The following is an 18,051-nucleotide window of genomic DNA, read 5'->3' on the forward strand; positions in this document are numbered from 1 at the left end:
AGACAGTGGAGATTATTGTGGGCTTCAGGAAGCACACAGCCCCACTCCCCCCCATCATCCTGACTGACACCCCCATCACCTCTGTGGACTCATTCCGCTTCCTGGGTACCACCATCACCCAGGACCTGAAGTGGGAGCCTCCGTCACCTCCGTCATAAAGAAGGCTCAGCAGAGGATGTGCTTCCTGAGGCAGCTGAAGAAATTCAACCTGCCAACACGGACGATGATGCAATTCTACATCGCAATCATCGAGTCCATCCTCACTTACTCCATAAATGTCTCTCTGTACTGATGTCTGACATTTAACCCCACAGGTCGTATTGTAGGGATCCTGCAGAGGAACTGGAGAGACTACGTGGTAACTTTCCCCACTAGGGATGGGATTCAGTCCCAGAGCAGGAATTCCCAGCGGATACTGACCATACCTTGGGACCAGCGTATTTCTAAAATCCGCATCAGTACTCAACAGGCTGAAGCTCTGCAGGTCTGACTTGACTTACATCTATAGGTTGATTTTATTTTCATGATGTACATTATGGCTTAGTCACATGAGTAAAAATAGGACGGCACCTGCCTTGTAACAAAGAAAAAACGCTGCTTTTCCAGTGATTGCAGTGAATATTTTGCATTCAGCGTTCAATTACAAGTAGTTACGGCAACCAACTGGTCGATCAAAGGTTGAGAATACAACACTGTCAACCTCTGGATGAACGCTTTCAAGGTGATTGCCTTGAAAAGCAGGACTCTATCTCCAGACCATCTTATCACCATTTGATTGGTGTTTTGCACCCTTTAAATAAAAGTAACTGACTGAGAGTAGTTGCAGAATTAGTCCCCGTCTTCCAAAGAAGCATTTCAAAGCCAACAATATTGCAAATTCATTGCACATAGCAACACCGATCTTGTTTGCGCTCCAGTCTCTAGTGTTACTATAGCATTATGCTTTTGTCTCATAGTGTGACCAGTGTTTACTAAGTGCTGTCTCATTTCTATCCCTGTCTTCTCATCCTCACCTAGGACCACAGAGTTGTGGTGCGCATTGATTCATGGGAAAGCACGTCATTCTATCCCAACGGCCATAGTGTACGGGTTTTGGGTCGAGCTGGAGAGCTTGAGACTGAGGTCCAGACCATCCTCCTAGAGAACTGCATCCATATTCTTCCTTTCTCAGACGCACAGGTGAGAGCACCTACGTTAGAGATAAATTCAAGTTTTTACATCTCTAAAAGGCAAATTCCACAAGCCTATATAGTATGTTTCACCTTTCGTATTTAGCTGTTGTGAACCCATCAGCAATTATTGTGAATATAAATATTATGATAAAATGTGATTTTTTTTGATGTCTATAAATTGCAATTAAACAGTTAAATTCAACCATAATTGACGCAAATGGTGGCAAATACCCATCTACACAGTTTGGAAATACTTTGGTGAGTAATTTGCTTCATCCTGTGTGATAAAACTTGCAGGATTCTAGTAAGTTAAGTAATTTCAGAAAATATGTTTTTGTTACTAATTCCCAGCTCTGGTTGTACTTTGGATGTAGGTTTTTGATTGTTAAGGATTAATAAGCTTCAGAATTGTCCAAAAACAGCTGGACATTATTAAAACATTATTACCAAATCACCAAGCAGTGAAAGAACCCTAGCAGCTCCATATACCAAAAGCTTGGGGAAAAAAAGAGTCTGGACTTTTTCTTGAAGATGTTTCACCTCTCATCTGAGAGGTTTCTTCAGTTCTAGGAGAAACTGGTGCAGAGTCCCAGATTTTAAGCCCTATGGGAGTGTCCCCCAGGAGAGATGGACCCCCTAATGATCCTCTACCTAATCACACGAGCCAAGGTGTGAAAATGGGTGTGGGTCACAATCAGCCAAGTATTCGGGTGAACCCACTGTGAATCCTAGCCCCAGCCTATCATGTGATTTCCTGAGGTCAGATGGCCCAGGATGTGAGTGGAAGCGTCTGGGAAGGGATCTCAAAACTGGATTATAGATGGCAGACAGTTGGTGTCGTAAGCCGCTGCCTCTGTTCAAAGATGGTCGCTCACAGTGGACATAGATGCCTCTTTTACTTCTCTTTCAAACTATGTCTTCTGACAGCTGAGTCTTGTCTCATTTTAAGAGCTTCCTTTACATGTGTGTGTTCCCTCTTTTTTCCTTCAGGCTTAGAGGGAACATGTTCTGCCCGGTGGTGTAGGGTCCTGATTACTCAAAGTTTGTGTTCCAGAGGGTGATGGGAGTCAAACAGGAGGTACTGGTCCATGTGTGTGGGCTTCCAGTAAACTTCATGTTGAGGTTTCCGTTCTCTTTAATGTGCACGGCAAAGTCCAGGAATGGCATACTGTTATCCTTTGTGTCTTCCCTGGTGAACTTTGTTTTTATCCACAGCGTTGATGTAAACAGTGAAGGATTCTACTTCCTGGGTTTTGATTTTGACCCATGTGTCATCAACATATCTGTACCAGTGGTTAGGTACTGTCCCTTTAAAAGAGCCAACAGCCTTTCTTTCCACCAGTTACTCCTAGACCTGAAGAAGCTTCTGACAGGTGAAACGTCTTCAAGGAACTTATAGAAGTTTGGACGCTTTTCTTTCCAAGCTCCTTAGACTACGATGACCTGGATGACTGAGAACCTTCACAGACTTATATGACCAAAAGGTTTGCAAGTTGACAGCTCGGTCCATAATAACCCTTAATGTGGTCACCCTACTGTCAGCTTACTTGGCTAAGCTCTTTCAGGACATTGGCCACCTGCTTGATAAGGGCACCTGTATGCATTTTCCCCTTCTCAACCTCATACCAGTGATACTGAGTGGGGTGAGGGAGGAGTAGCTGTCTCTTATTTTTATAGATCCCATACTGGCCCATCAGGCCATTGATGGCAGAACTAGCTTTTCTGTTCCACTACTGGCCATGACCATTGCCTTTGAACATTGACTTGGCGTGATTTTTTTCTTCCACATCCCAAATGGTCAGCACTCTGGGCGTGGCACACGAGTGGCTGATTTAAAATGAAGCAGGTCTCTCTCTGAGAGTCATTGTGAACATTCAGAATGCTAGATCACTTTCTACATGCTCATTTTATGAAGTATTTGAGAGATTCCTTATCTATACTCTGTTTAGGGATGGGTATCGTTTAGGTTTTATCCGATACCGGTACTTTTGAAACTGTGCGGGTGCTTAAATGGTGCTCTAACCGTTGCTTCCTTCTCTCACCCCAACCGGTCGCAGCAGATGGCCCCGCCCCTCCCTGAGCCTGGTTCTGCTGGAGGTTTCTTCCTGTTAAACAGGAGTTTTTCCTTCCCACTGTTGCCAAAGTGCTGCTCATAGGGGGTCATATGATTGTTGGGTTTTTCTCTGTATCTATGAAGCGCCTTGAGGCGACTTTTGTTGTGATTTGGTGCTATATAAATAAAATTGAATTGAATTGAATTGCTTAAAGAATGGAGAACACAAACTTTGTCCAAAAACCTCTTATGTTTTTATTTTTAGCAGTCTCTTTTTTCTGCAAAATGATAACCAAGTTAGCCTTTTCTTTTGATACAACATACCTACTTTGTTTGGAACCGGTGAATAATGGAAAACATGTTTAGCTGTTTGTTTTTTTTTGTAAAAAGATAACGGTGTTAGCTTTTTCTGCAGCTACAGGGCATGTATGGTATCACTCTATCAAACAAGAAAACAGTCGCATGTAACTACGACGGTGTTTGCTAGTTCACCTTACATGCATTAATGTAATAACGTGGTTAGCCTACTCAACGTAAATTACACACGAACAACATTAAGCTCCTCACGCAGAGAAGAACGGTTGCTGCTGCATCATCATCCGTCTGCTACACTGGCAGGGCTAGGGGCCAGGACTCTCCTCTTCGGGTTTTTGGGGGATGTTGCTAACTCCAGGTCCAATAACAGGCAACCCACCCGCAGCAGATGTGCTTGGTGTGAAGTCTCGCAGCAAGCTATCAAATACGATGCATTTCTCTGCTTTTAAAAAAACGCTATTGCGTTGCCAGGTGTTTCATTGGATTCGAGGTGTTACTTCCTTTGCACAGTATCACAGTATCACCTTAAAGCACTTGTTGCTGCTGAGTTTGCATATTTTGCTGTGAAGTACAGCCAGACTTTTGACCGCTTTGCCTTGGACATTTAATCTGTAGCTCTGCTCTCAAAGAACATACGTACCTGGACCCGCCTACTATCCTCGGAAACGTAAAATGATTGGCTAGAATCCAAAGTGTATGACATCTCAAGAAAAAAAAAAGCCACCCGTATCCGGTATACCCGCACCCAATGTTCCCTCTAATTTTTCATGTGTCTGAGCGAACACAGAAACTCCCTGAGCGATCCCTTGGACCACTGTGAGCAACAGCAGACGTGTGCACTGTGGTGACGCCAGCATTGAATCCATGCAAGTTACATGGTTTATTAAAATAATAAAATTACAGCATTTACATTTATGTTAGACTACTTTTAATTAACTATTTTAGCCCACTTACAATGAAAATTTAAAAAAACAAAACAAAAAAATCTTGTTCATGACCTGTGTAGCATGTTAACACTATTGGAAGTAAAAATAACTTGAACTCCAATTTTGAAAACACAAGTTTCTTTTGTTTTTTTTTTCATAAAGCTCTGACTTGTATTATGAGTCTGTGGTCTGGGAGAGAGTCTGTAACTCTGTCTGCAAAATACAGTAAATAATGACCAATGTTGGGTAATTAATTATATAGTTACTTCTTCAAAAAAGTAACTGAGTTATGCAAACAACAAAGTTTTTTGCAGCTGTTTACCTAAAAATGCAGCCAAGGCGTTTTTTTAAATAAACATTTTAAATTATTTAGAGAACAATCATCAAATTGCATCAAATCTGATGCCACACAAATTATTTGTGCCACTCCAAAAATAATTTCTGTCAACTATGAGATGAAGGAGAACAACAGCCTGATACCTGCAGGCCTGACAGCAGCAGATGTGTCACTGCTGTAACACCTGTAACACTCAGCAGTCGCCTCATTGTTCTGACACACACTAAACGTCGCCACGCCGCTTTGCTCGCTAAAACACCGGTGTCGGCACATAAGGACGCTGTCAGAGCCTGTCAACGACATTGATTAGCTGCGTATATACGAATGTGAATCGCATTACTGGCTGGATCCCATACGGGAGCAGCCAGTCACTGACTAACACTGCAAAACAGACTTGTTAAAGTATTGATTTTAATTTCAATTCAGGTTAGATTTTTTTTTTTGTGCGCAACGCAGATTTTCTGTGCGCAGAGACCGTGCCAGCAGTGCGCAATTGTGCACACACACAGCTTCGAGGGAACATTGCCGGTACCCATTCCTAACTCTGTTCCACATGTGTTATGTTTCCTTCAGGATTAGCTAAATAAGAGAGGATTATTTTCCATTTATTAAACTGCATTTAGCTACTCTTTCGTATCACATTTACTTTGGGAATGCACCAATTGGTCCACATCCTGTTTATGCAGGGCCCACTTTTAAACGGTAAATTGCTGAAAATGTAGCCATATATAGCGCTTTTCTGTGTCTTGCACTCCTTTGCATAGATTGAAGCATCTGTGTGTTCCTGTTTTGTTGAGTGTATCTGTCTGTGTGGCTGTTGAAGGCTACTGAGAGTGTGACCTTCACAGTTCACCAGAGGACCATCTATTACATTTGTTAGGTTATGCGTTTTTGATATTATTGCATCCTCACTGGCACACTCAGTCCTTAGTGTGGGCTTACCCTGCTCCATACCTTGTTAAGGATAAAGAACTTACAACCTGGAAGTAGATTATATCTCCCATAGTGAGATACAGAGAATGGTTGCTTACCAGGGTAACTCTGGTTTTCTGAAACCCAGGTGATGTTTGGTTTTCACCTCCAAACAATCGCAGTCAGAGATCAGGTGAAAGAGGAAAGAGCAGAGAGCGTCAAAATAAAAGGGAAATTATGGGAGCAAACACCAGAGTTTAACAATTGTTCATCACTAAATACAGTACAGATATTTTAATAAGGAGAGGTTATTTGAAAGAATGAAATTGATTTACTGATGAACAGAATTTAAACAGGTGATTTGCCGTTAGACTCAGATGGCCTATCTCAGCGGAACAGAACCCCGTCTGTGAAAAGGATTAGAGCAGGAGCCCCGAGAGCCTGGAAGCTGGTGGTGGAATGGTTGAATGGAGCATGAGTGATGAGATGAGGCGTGTACAAGGAAGAATAACCGAGGACACAGCATGAATGCTGATTGGCCTGGAGAAGGTGATTGGACTAGACCACTTCAGGAACGCCTTTAGCCACACCTCACCAGGTGTAGACAATCGGCAGTTAAACCTAGGCAACACCTGAAGACAACTGCATTTCCACTGTAAGGAGTGTAAGGGTTGCAATGGGCTGTAACAAAGGACAAGCACAGATGAGTCCACTATCATAGACTGGAACATCATTCATAACTTTTTATGTTATAAAGGGGGTGGCAGTAGAGCTTCTGTGATTGGTCACATCAGAGAGTGCTTGGTTATCAGAGAGTTACCATAGTAACCAAAGGTTTTAAAGATTGCAATATAGCTATTGTTGTCCAGAGGGGCCGATGGTGCGATATGGCAGCCTCGCTTCTGTCAGTCTGCCCCAGGGCAGCTGTGGCTACAACTGTAGCTGCCTCCACCAGTGTGTGAATGTGAGAGTGAATGAATAGTGGCATTGTAAAGCGCTTTGGGTGCCTTGGAAAGCGCTATATAAATCCAATCCATTATTATTATTATTATTATTATCAAATCAACAAAATATTAAAGAATCATTAAATATGTGGAATAGTTCATTCTTTCCTTTTTTCATCAGTGGTTTACACACTGGCTTGCAGGCAAAATGTCACTGGTTCGATTGCAACCGGAGATACAAATCAGGGTTGTGCCTGGAAGGGCATCTGGTATAAAACTCTGCCGTATCAAAAGATGCTGAGCTATCAGGTGTGGTGACCCCTTGTGACAAGGGAGCAACTGAAAGTGAAACACTGTTTTGCTTTGTCTTTGTGTAAAGTGTCCTTGAGTGTTTTGAAAGGCGCTTAATAAAATGTATTATTATTATTATTATTATTAATGTTTTGTATAGAATCATAACAAAATGTGAAAAGTTCAAAAGACTATGCGGCTGTTTAGCTGTGCCTGTCCGTCTGCCATCAGCTGAGAGAGATGCCGGTCAACTCTCTGGAGAAGCCGTGGACGGTAGACCCCTCTGAGGTGGCAGAGCGGCGGGATCTTAGGGACAGTCGCCTGGTGTTCAGCATCGATCCACGCGGCTGTGAAGATGTAGACGACACGCTGTCTGTACACAAGCTCCCCAACAGAAGGCTGGAGCTGGGAGTTCACATTGCTGATGTCACTCACTTTGTCAAAGAGGGTTCGCTCACAGACTTGGAGGCACGTTCAAGGTGAGGAACTGGTTGGAGTGGTTGGGTAGAGTAGGTGGGATATAAAAGGATAAAAGAAAATTACAGCATCTTGCATAAGTGTTCAGAGGAACTTTCAGAAGTACAAAGAGGCAAGAAAGTTGTTGCCTGAATTAATGTTGCATCAGCAGCATGCCTTGTAGCGCAATTATAAATAACACAGAGGGCCACCTTAAATAAGGCTCGTGTCTGATGTGAAGCATTAAGCCTTAAATGTCTATCATTTAATCACATGTAGAAGGACTTCACAGGGTCCATGATGGCTTTGAAAGTATCACTGGCACCAGGAATTGAACCAATGGTCAGCACGTTGTTGGTTCAATCCCTGGTGCCTTCGGGCTTCATGTTAAAGTCACCTTGCACAAAATACTTAACCCCCAAATTTCCCTGGATGCATCCGTTAGTGTGAGTGTGCATGTGAGAGAAAATGCTTAAAGGTATAGACTAACGCGCTGTATGAATATGTGTGCGAATGGACGAATGCTGGTCGTGCTAAAAGGTGGTTGGGGTTCTCACAGTAGAGAACTGCTACACACAGAACACAGTGGTCCATGTTGTTACGAAGAACTTGTGCTCATTTTGAGTACGATGCCATTAACAGGACAGGGGAATGTTTCCGCTGTGGGAAAGCCTGAGTGATTTTCACTGTGGCCTTCATAAACATATATTACTACGGGACATGGCAGCCATACTTGTACACAACATTCAACCAGAAGGTCATGCAGCAAAAAAAGGAAAAATGAGTCCGCTTCCAACTAAATTAGTTTTATTCTACTGAGTGGTAGAAGTAAAGAACAGTGTGTCACACATCATTTGTTTTCAGATCCCCTTTGTACAGTTACGGGTGTCAGGAAAACACCGGAGGTCACATGATGGCATGTGACCTTGAGTACCTGATGTTAATGGTTTGTCTATAATTGGCTTTCAGTGCATCTTATTAATAAAGAGGATGATGATACAAGACAGTTGAACCACAGTAATAGAACAAGAAGATATTCATCTGTGTTTATGTCCAGATATATGCACATGTTCTGATTTATTTATTTATTTTGTGCTGTATTGTACAAATGAATAAAACTGAGTTTAAAATATCTGCAGTAAATGAAGTGAAGGTCGGGGCTGCAAAAGTAATGCTTGCACTTGATCTCCACAAATTTTCCTTCCTGGGAACATGCAGCGATGACACCATGTGACAGGGAAGCAGCCCAAAAAAATTTGTGTCACAGCTGAACGGCCGACAAATCTGCAGCAAATGCATTCTGCTGTCATCTCGGTGTAATCTCGCTATAATCCAAAATCTCTACGGAATTCTTTCAGCACCTTGTTGAGTCTTGGAAGTGAAGAAAGGAGTGTTCAGAAGGCAGAAGTGTCTAACCCAGTGCTAATAAAATGTATCTGATAAAGTGTAGTCTGCAGATAAATTAGTAAGAAGGTCCATGAAGTGCATGTCGTTTTTTAAAGGCAGCAGCAGCAGCAGCAGCAGCATGTACAGAAGATGATTGAGAGCCGAGTGAGGAGAGAAACTCCGTGTAGACTGTTAACAACGTGCACTTATAAAATAATACTGAAATCTTACTATATATTTTTTATGTTGTGATTTTTAATGTAGTTTTGGTCCTCTGCTTTCTCTCTGACTTACTCTAAAATTCCATTTTACATTTCATAGCTGTCCACAAAGCAGCGTGCAGATCACCCACCTGTCCAGCTCGCCTCCACACTTTAAAGAAGTAAATTAAAATCTCATGATTGTGGTTTGAAGCCTTAAATTCTATTTCAGAAAATGGGGAATATTTATTAAATCATAAGAAAAACATTTTGCTTATTTATTTCATCCTTCCTGACTTATTAATAAACAGAAGGATGAAAATGACAAAGGTGGAACAAACTCTGAATATTTAGTACTTATTTTCAAATTATGTCTCACTTTTGATTAGAAAGAAGATGATAAAGCTGCTGCTTTGATCTCATTGCCTTTTTATATTTATTATGTCACTTCTTAAGGGCTACAACCTACTACCTGGCAGACCGCAGGTACGACATGCTGCCTGCTATTCTCAGCGCAGACCTTTGCTCACTGCTGGGAGGTGCTGACAGGTTAGTAGACTTCCCATCACACGTTTCATTTTCATATGCTTAAAATGCATGCTAGTTGTGTAACTGACACTTTCAAATTCAGGTATGCAATGAGCGTGCTTTGGGAGCTTGACGCAGAATCCCTTGAAGTCCAAGAGGTCTGGTATGGTCGTACACTCATCCGCTCCTCCTATCAGCTCCACTACGAGCTGGCTCAGGCGCTCCTCAACGGAGAACAGGTTGAGGTAGCGGAACTGGCCAACCTGGGTCCTCAGGAAAAGGGTTCTAAGCTAGCTCAACTCACTGAGGCACTTGAGATGCTCACACATGTAGCCAGACATCTTCGGGCAAAGAGGGACAGAGGAGGAGCGCTGGAGCTGGAAGGAGTGGAGGTATGATTGGTTTCTTGTATCTTCATAGAGTATTTTGTGTGTTTTGGTAATGTGTGTACTTAACAGTAAGACTATATAAATAAAGACTGCAAACATTTAAGGTTCATGTTCTTAATTGAAAGCGTAAGCATGTTATAGCTGAGTGTCTAACCCTAACACATCGTCACTACTGACGTCTAACATACGACACAAAATGATTCAATGAATCTGAAGTGAATCAAACAAAGTAAACCGTGCACATAGCTTCAGTGGAGAGAAATCCATTCTGCACATTAAAAACTGGAACCACTATCTTTCTCGCACATTTCAGCTGCAGAAGATTCTCCCTTCTAAGCTTCTGTCTAAGTGAAAGTTTGACTTAACCTCTGTGTTTGGTCATTTTGTCAGATGACATCATGGTTAGAAAATTCAGTATCAGTCACCCCGAAACACTTCATACAGCCGAGGGGAGGAAATCAGGTCAAAAGACACCTGTGGAAAAGGGCCAGGGATTAATGATAACTAATGATTAAATGGAGATTGGTCTATAAACATGTAGTCAGTGATAATGATGACAAAGAGGTGATGATGATGTTCGGCGTCATCATGAGAATCCCCCAGCTGCCACGGTCTATTGCAGCATAACTAAGGGAGGATTCAGGGTCACCTGGTCCAGCCCTAACTATATGCTTTAGCAAAAAGGAAAGTTTGAAGCCTAATCTTAAAAGTAGAGATAGTGTCTGTCTCCTGAATCCAAACTGGAAGCTGGTTCCACAGAAGAGGGGCCTGAAAACTGAAGGCTCTGCCTCCCATTCTACTTTTAAATACTCTAGGAACAACAAGTAGGCCTGCAGAGCGAGAGCGAAGTGCTCTAATAGGGTGATATGGTACTACAAGGTCATTAAGATAAGATGGGGCCTGATTATTTAAGACCTTGTATGTGAGGAGCAGGATTTTGAATTCTGGATTTAACAGGAAGCCAATGAAGGGAATCTGCTCTCTCTTTCTAGTCCCTGTCAGGACTCTTGCTGCAGCATTTTGGATCAGCTGAAGGCTTTTCAGCGAGTTTTTTGGACATCCTGATAATAATGAATTACAGTCGTCCAGCCTGGAAGTAATAAATGCATGAACTAGTTTTTCAGCGTCACTCTGAGACAGGATATTTCTAACTTTAGAGATGTTGCACAAATGGAAGAACGCAGTCTTACATATTTGTTTAATATGTGCATTGAAGGACATGTCCTGGTCAAACATGACTCCAAGGTTCCTCACAGCGTTACTGGAGGCCAAGGTAATGCCATCCAGAGTAAGAATCTGCTTAGATACCATATTTCTAACATGTTCAGGACTCAGTACAATAACTGAATGAATTTAGACGCAGGAGTCTTCCAGGTCTTTATGTTTAGTTTGGTTTTTTGCTGTGTTATTTACAGAATTACAGATGGATACCATATATTTCTTTTCATCGATAATAAATTATAGTACGGTCTAATAGAGACGTTATTTTTAAAATCAGGCGTCTAAGCAGAACACGTTCCTCAGCAGAAAACATTTTATCAGAAAGTCATTTCAGTGAGAATATTGGAATAAAGAAACCAAGCACTCCACTGTGAAACCACTGACAGTTTTCACATTAGATCACAGCCATTTATCTACAGCGGCTGGTCGGCCATCTGTTAAAACCTCATATGGACAATTCCTGTTGTTCTATAAGATGCTCTCTAATAGGATGTCTTGGATTTATTTATTATTCAGTTATTGCATTCCTGTTATGGCTGTACGCACACAGAATATTGATATGAAGTAAAAATGATTCTCTCGGGTTGCTTCTGGGATAGTGGAAAAACCAATATATTTCTAAAAGTGTGTTTAATGATTGAGCTGCCACCCAAAAATCAAGTTCTTATCTTGACAAAGCTGGATTATTGACCGCTGGTGAAACATCTGTTGTCCTGAAGGATAAGGACAACAGATGTTTCATCTTGATCTATTATATAAAACGGCCAAAACTGTGTTCAAATCCAAACTTTCTGGCTTCTTTTGGTTCCTGCTGAAGTGCTTTGGGTCCCCTCAGTTCATCCTTAGTCTGAGAAAAGTTTTGTTCTCTCTTTAAGGCACATTTCCTTTGAGCTAACTTAAACTCTGATTGGCTGTCCACTATAAACAAAAAGCATGAACAGCAGATCGGTGGAGTTTCTGTGCCCATGAGCAGAGCTGTGTGCCTGTTAGGGATATGTGTTCTTACTGGTATGATAGAGAGCTGAACGTAGGAAAGACAGTAGACTGTTTTCAGGTTGAGATTCATTCACATTTGGTTCTCCGTGCAGCATTTGTTCCGGTGGAATGGTGCATGTTCAACTGAGTTAAAGTAAACTGTAGTAAAATGTGGCCCACTGATGCATTTTCATATTCTTTTTCATTGAAGTCACGTTAGAAGCATTTTCCCTTTTCAGGTGGGTGCCCAGCTGGATGAGGAGAGGAACATTACGGCCCTGGTCCCTCGTCAGCCCCTGGAGGTCCATGAGACCGTGGCAGAGTGCATGATTTACGCCAACCACTGGGTGGCCCGCAAGATCCAGGAAGCTTTCCCCAACCAGGCCCTTCTAAGGTGTCACCCACCACCACAACAGGAGCTATTCAACCAGCTGGTGGACACTGCAAAGGCCAAAGGTTTCACCATTGACACCAGGTAATGTTTTTGACTGTTCAGTATAGAAACTGAGGAAATGCATATTGTAGTCCAACGCACATCATGTTCAGACACACAAGTGTGTGAACCTGAAATGTTTGATAACACGGGGACACACTCAGGTGTCACATGAGCAGTCAGACAAGAAGAAGACATGTTCCTTCAGCTCAGGTTGAGGTTGAAGCCAAATATGCTTCCAAACCAAAGACTACAACATATGATGAAGCATATCTTGCCTTTGGCTTCAGCTTCACAACAGCTGTCGTGGCAAGGTCGGTCTCCCCGACAGAATTAGTTTCCCCTGCGTCGGGAGCACACGCTGGGCTGTCCAAATCACGGACAAACAGGATCCCACATTCTTGATTTTCAGTTCACAAACACTTCTTATAACGACTAACTACTCCTGAAACTTTGGAGGTTTTAGCTCTTTACACAGTAAAGTTACAGGATAAATATAATTATCAGGCAAAATGTCCTTCGTTTGTTAAAATAATCCCGTCTGATACCACGAGAGGACAATAAATATTTCATTTTCTGTTGTAACCCTTAAACTGAATGGTAATGTAACGACACTCAGGTTTCACTTTTTTACAAAACTAAAACATCACTACTTCCACGTCTGACTGTTTGTAATGGAGGCGGCGTAACCTGGATCCACACTCCGTGCCCAGCGAACGCTCGCCACGCAGGGGGAACACATGCTGTCGGCGATGCCGACCTCGGCACAACGCTGATCCTGCCGCAGTTTGTTCCCCGGTTCAAATCCCGGACAAACAGGATCCCACAGCTGTTTATGCTTTTAAACCCGTTTTGCACAGAGAGCAGTGTTGAATATTCTCACACGGGAACAAAACAAACAACTCAAATAATTAAAGATGGTTTGTTTTTCTGTTTTTTAAAAGAGGCAGTGATTTATTTAATTACAACCTGTAATCTATTACAGTTAACTTTTATTTGTTTAACTGTTTACAAAAGGTCTGAGGATCTGAGGTGGAATGAACTGCAATGGAGTTTGAAAACAAAATATGAATGTGCGGTTGGAGGATTGTGGGGGGGGGGGGTTAAACCAACAGCAGAACCGGTCCCAGGACAAGAGACATGGTGATGCAAGTAGCTTTGTGTCACTGACTGCTGAGATGAGAGGCCTCACTCATCCCTGGTTTCTGGCTCTGTTCCTTCAGGTCCAACAAGGCTTTAGCTGCCTCACTGGACCGAGCTGTGGACCCACAGGACCCCTTGGTGAACAGGTTGTTCAGAATGATGGCCACCACTGCTATGTCACAGGCTCTGTACTTCTCCACTGGTGCTCATCCTCAAGACCAATACTACCATTATGGTACGATACCGCTGCACAGCTTTTATTGGCTGCACTAGAGTTTCAGTGTGACTGTGGGTCAGTCCATCCATCACACGTCTGCACACACTTGTCCAACGTCTGTTGTTTGTGAAGAATTATTCGACTGAGAACTAGAAAGAAGGCTAACGTGCTGATATTTGCTTCGTTGTCGTAGGTCTGGCTCTGGATCGCTACACACACTTTACCTCACCCATCCGTCGGTACGCAGACATTGTCGTGCACCGCCTTCTTACCGCAGCCCTGCACATGCAGAGGGGCGTTGTATCTGGTAAAGCACCAGCCAGTAACAAAGAAGTGGAGGAAATGGCTCACCATGTCAACAGCAAGAACAGGGTCAGGGGTGTTTTATTGTTTGTGTTTTTCAATGATTCACCTCTTACTCTATTAACAGAAGCTGTGCTGACGTCTGTGTTTCATTTGCAGGCAGCACAGGCAGCCCAAATGCGATCCACAGCACTGTTTCAGTGTCTGTTTTTCAGAGAACGAGACCCTCAGACAGACCCGTGCTGTGTGGCTGACGCTGTTGTCTACTCCATTCGAGACAACGGTGTCTTGGTGTTTATCCCAGAGTAAGAACCTTCAGTCCTGTGTTTTGTTCTGCAGTCTTCTTCTTTTCCTTTGTTTAATGGAGCTGTACAGCAGCTCACAGACGGCCAACCACTCGTGTATTTTTAATAGACGAATTCAAAGTTTATGACAATGAATGAATTTGTTGGAAGATGTAATTGCACGCTAATCAATGTATATTTAACAGTATACACGCTAGTTTTATTTTCTCTTAAAAAACCTCAAAATGAGTTTTAAATTGTATAAATTTACTAAACTAATTCCTTAAACATTTATTGTGAGCAGGGAAAATCGGCTAAAACCCCGAATCTTTTCTCTACCAGGCTTTAAATAAGTTAATTGCATTGCTGAAGTTGAGTCTGTGGGGAGGGACGGTGCTTTGGAGCCAGCCTTGTGTTTGTGGCACTTCTACGTTAGCTTAGCTAACCTCTGGAGGTTGCTGCTTGTTTATTGCAAGGAAAGTGTAATTTAATAACATCAGTGTTCTCCATGCTTGTGGTGTTACAGGGATATGCAATATTAACAGTTTATTAAAATGTAACCTGTGGTCATTTTGAGAAGGCTGTAGAATCCATGTAATGATTAAAATCACAGGGCGCAAAGCAGGTTGAGTAATATCACTGAGTAAGTAAGGCTGCCTCTGACCACAGCCATGTTGTTCACAGGTATGGTGTGAGGGGGCCTGTGTATCTGAAGAACAAAGAGGGCCTGGTGGTGGTAGCGGGACAGGACGGCAGCTGTGATTGGCAGGGTGGCACTGTGCGAAAATACCCGGACCGCATTACCACCACCTCCAGCTGTGGCACCTCCACCTTCAAACTGTTTGACCACATCACCGTAAGTCACAGAAAACGCTAATCAATCATTTTAGAAGGTTTCCAGCAATGCAGCGCCTAAAGGCGACGATTCCAAATATATATGCATGAGTGTATATGAATCACAGGTTCATACGACTACTGGATCTTTTGTGGTCCAACATTAAGAGACGTTTTATGATCTTGTTGTGATAAAGTGTTGTGTGGTTGCTGCTTTGTTAGCTAATCTCAAGGTAACAAAACGTCAGTAAGATGAATGAGACGAAAATGATTCCTGAAAATAAATCATTTAAAGTTATTCAGTTTATTGTTTTTAAATATTATATGAAAACAAAAACATAAGTGTGGGGGGGGGGGGAGGCTCTCCTCCAAGACAAGAAATGTAATGCTTCCAGTTTGTGGCGTTTCTACACAAACCTTTTTGTAAAGGGAGATAAAAAATGACAGTGGGCGGTAATTGTTTTCACATAAACGCCTTTAAACGCTGCACGGTCGCACTCTCTCTCTCGCACTCGATAAATGATCCATTGTTGCTCTGCACACGTTTGTTACCACAAACGTCGCATGCACTTATGTCATTGTCATAAGAGACACTCTTGCAAACAAACTCACGGTTTAGTAACACAGTAGAGCAGCGTGTTTACGGGACAGTAACAGTAATCTAATTACCTTTTTTGCAACAGTAATCCCTTACTTTACTCGTTACTTGAAAAAAGTAATCTAATTATGCGTTGCTGCCCATCACTGGCGTCAAGTTATATTAAGTTCAGGCATGTTACACACGATGATTGTGAGGAATAAGTGCATGTGATTTAAGCAAAAAGAGCAGGAAACATTACCCTAAGGTTAGCTAACAAAAAGAAACTGAAGTAACGGTGTGTTATTCTCACATCTTTGGCTTTAAGACATGAAAAAGTGACAGAGTACTGCTGCTTCCACTGTTATCAACATCTTTTCTTTCTTTCATGGACTTATCCTGGGGTCATAAATGTCAAAGGGCAAAGGCAATGCTAACAACATAGCTTACTGATGGATGATGATGGATGACACATGTGGCCAAAACAAGATAGAAAGAAACATTAGCCCAAACACAAGTTGTCCACCACAGCATTGACTGCTGTCAAGCTATGATCATATCAAACAAAGAGATGATGATGATATTCAACAAACAAATCAACAAAACAACAACCTCACTGTGACACTTGACCGAGGTCACAGTGTTAATGAATGTTTTTCTCCCCCTCTGCTCCAGTCTCCACGTCGTGTGAATGTTAGAAAGCACAGTAAAGAAAGTTCGTGTACGGATGGATGAACGTTTGTTACATTGGATACGTGTGTGTAACATACGTATCCAATTTATCCTATTTATGAACAAAATTGTGGCACAGTCGGAAACTTCTCCACTCTACACCACTGTCTACTTAGCTGTGACGCTGCGCACAGTGCTGAGAGGACTGCTGTTATATATTACGTCACAAACCTTAAGTGGGCCTGTCTTTGCATAGCATTCCATTAGACTATTTTCAGTAGGTGCCATTACTGTGTAGTGATCGAACTGAGGAATACTGTGACTTACGTTCTCTGCTCTCTTCAGGTTCGTATTTCTGTCCACTCTTCAACTTGCCACGCTGACCGTCTAAACCTCGAGGTCATCAGCAACAAGCCTCACCACAGTGCCAAGTCCCAGCAGCCCAGCCCTCAGGGCCGCAGTCAGCTGGTCAAAGAGGTGGTGCGTCAGAATGAAGAGGCGCTGGCTCAGGAGAAGACAGCCCGGCGCCCCAAACTCTCCAAAGAGGAAAGAGAGTTTCGTCAGAGCAAAACTCCCAGTCTGTACTCTATTCTGGAAGAAATCAGAGAGTTGGCTCTGATGGATCTGGAAAGGGCTTCACGCCTCCCGGCAACAACAGCATAGAAACGCTGTAGCCCAGCTTTACCTCCAAGCAGACACTTGTGAGAACTGCACGCTGTGCGCTAACAGAACGGTGATCATTGAAGATCACTCGTGCTGAGTCATCCAGGTCATTCTTGTAGCTCCAGATTGTGTGTGGACAAACCACACGAGTGTGTGAAGTCACAGGAAAGCAAACACAATATTAAGTAAAAACATGTCCCGCCATCTTTTTAGAAACCAGAGTCAAACCGAATCAGTGGATACGTTTTGTAAAAGTTAGTTTTTAAAATCACATCAAGTTAAACTTAGTTGTAAGGAGGATAGGGAACGTGTTAATGCCAGTGAAGTGTCAGCAGTTACTTTGACAGGACCTAGTACTCACTGCAAATGTGGTTCAATCCTGCAGGAAACTAGTCAACTGCAGCAGGTTAAAGAAGTCTGGTAACAAAAGGCTTTTCTCTCAGCACCAGTGATCTCAATATCTCACTGGTGGGATCAATGTCTTGTGTAAATTAAATGTCTTGTGTTATAGAACCATTTTTGGTGAGTTCACACATATTGTACTACCTGTGACCACTTCATACAAAACCCAGCACGAGTATTGTTCTGGAGATGATAAAACGTCCACTCGTCCATTTTCTTCTGCACGTCCTGGAATCTGTCCCAGCTGTCATAGGGTGAGAGGCAGGATACGCCCTGGACAGGTCACCGGACTGATAAAACTTCATGTCACTCATTAGCAGACTTTAAAATAAACCCGTAGAGTAATGAACACACCTGAGGTTGGTTGTGTTGGAAGTGATGTATAAAACTAGGATGTATTTATCTTATAGTTTGTATA

The 18,051-nt window shown here is 42.5% G+C and overlaps 1 protein-coding gene across 1 annotated transcript; it reads left to right on the forward strand.

The window, feature by feature from the left end:
* The first annotated feature begins 1,051 nt into the window (after window positions 1-1,051).
* LOC146566499 (DIS3-like exonuclease 1) lies at window positions 1,052-17,570 on the forward strand. Its single transcript, XM_085286007.1, has 10 exons — window positions 1,052-1,179; window positions 7,182-7,429; window positions 9,449-9,541; window positions 9,624-9,912; window positions 12,345-12,580; window positions 13,762-13,916; window positions 14,092-14,270; window positions 14,361-14,506; window positions 15,170-15,341; window positions 16,914-17,570. Exons 2-10 carry the CDS (start codon window positions 7,191-7,193, stop codon window positions 17,229-17,231), a joined length of 1,827 nt encoding a protein of 608 aa, XP_085142133.1. The 5' UTR covers window positions 1,052-1,179; window positions 7,182-7,190; the 3' UTR covers window positions 17,232-17,570.
* The last annotated feature ends 481 nt before the right edge of the window (window positions 17,571-18,051 follow it).

The sequence above is a fragment of the Mchenga conophoros genome, linkage group LG9 (assembly GCF_057382185.1).
Source record: "Mchenga conophoros isolate Kocher_MC1m ecotype Shallow Benthic linkage group LG9, M_conophoros_male_GT1.1, whole genome shotgun sequence".
NCBI classification, from domain to species: domain Eukaryota; kingdom Metazoa; phylum Chordata; class Actinopteri; order Cichliformes; family Cichlidae; genus Mchenga; species Mchenga conophoros.

Excerpts from the sequence above, each read along its gene's own strand:
- LOC146566499 (XM_085286007.1), top strand. The coding sequence starts at position 7,191 with ATGCCGGTCAACTCTCTGGAGAAGCCGTGGACGGTAGACCCCTCTGAG. Across the intron at positions 7,430-9,448 it reads GACTTGGAGGCACGTTCAAG|GGCTACAACCTACTACCTGG; the intron begins GTGAGGAACTGG and ends TCACTTCTTAAG. Across the intron at positions 15,342-16,913 it reads AACTGTTTGACCACATCACC|GTTCGTATTTCTGTCCACTC; the intron begins GTAAGTCACAGA and ends TGCTCTCTTCAG.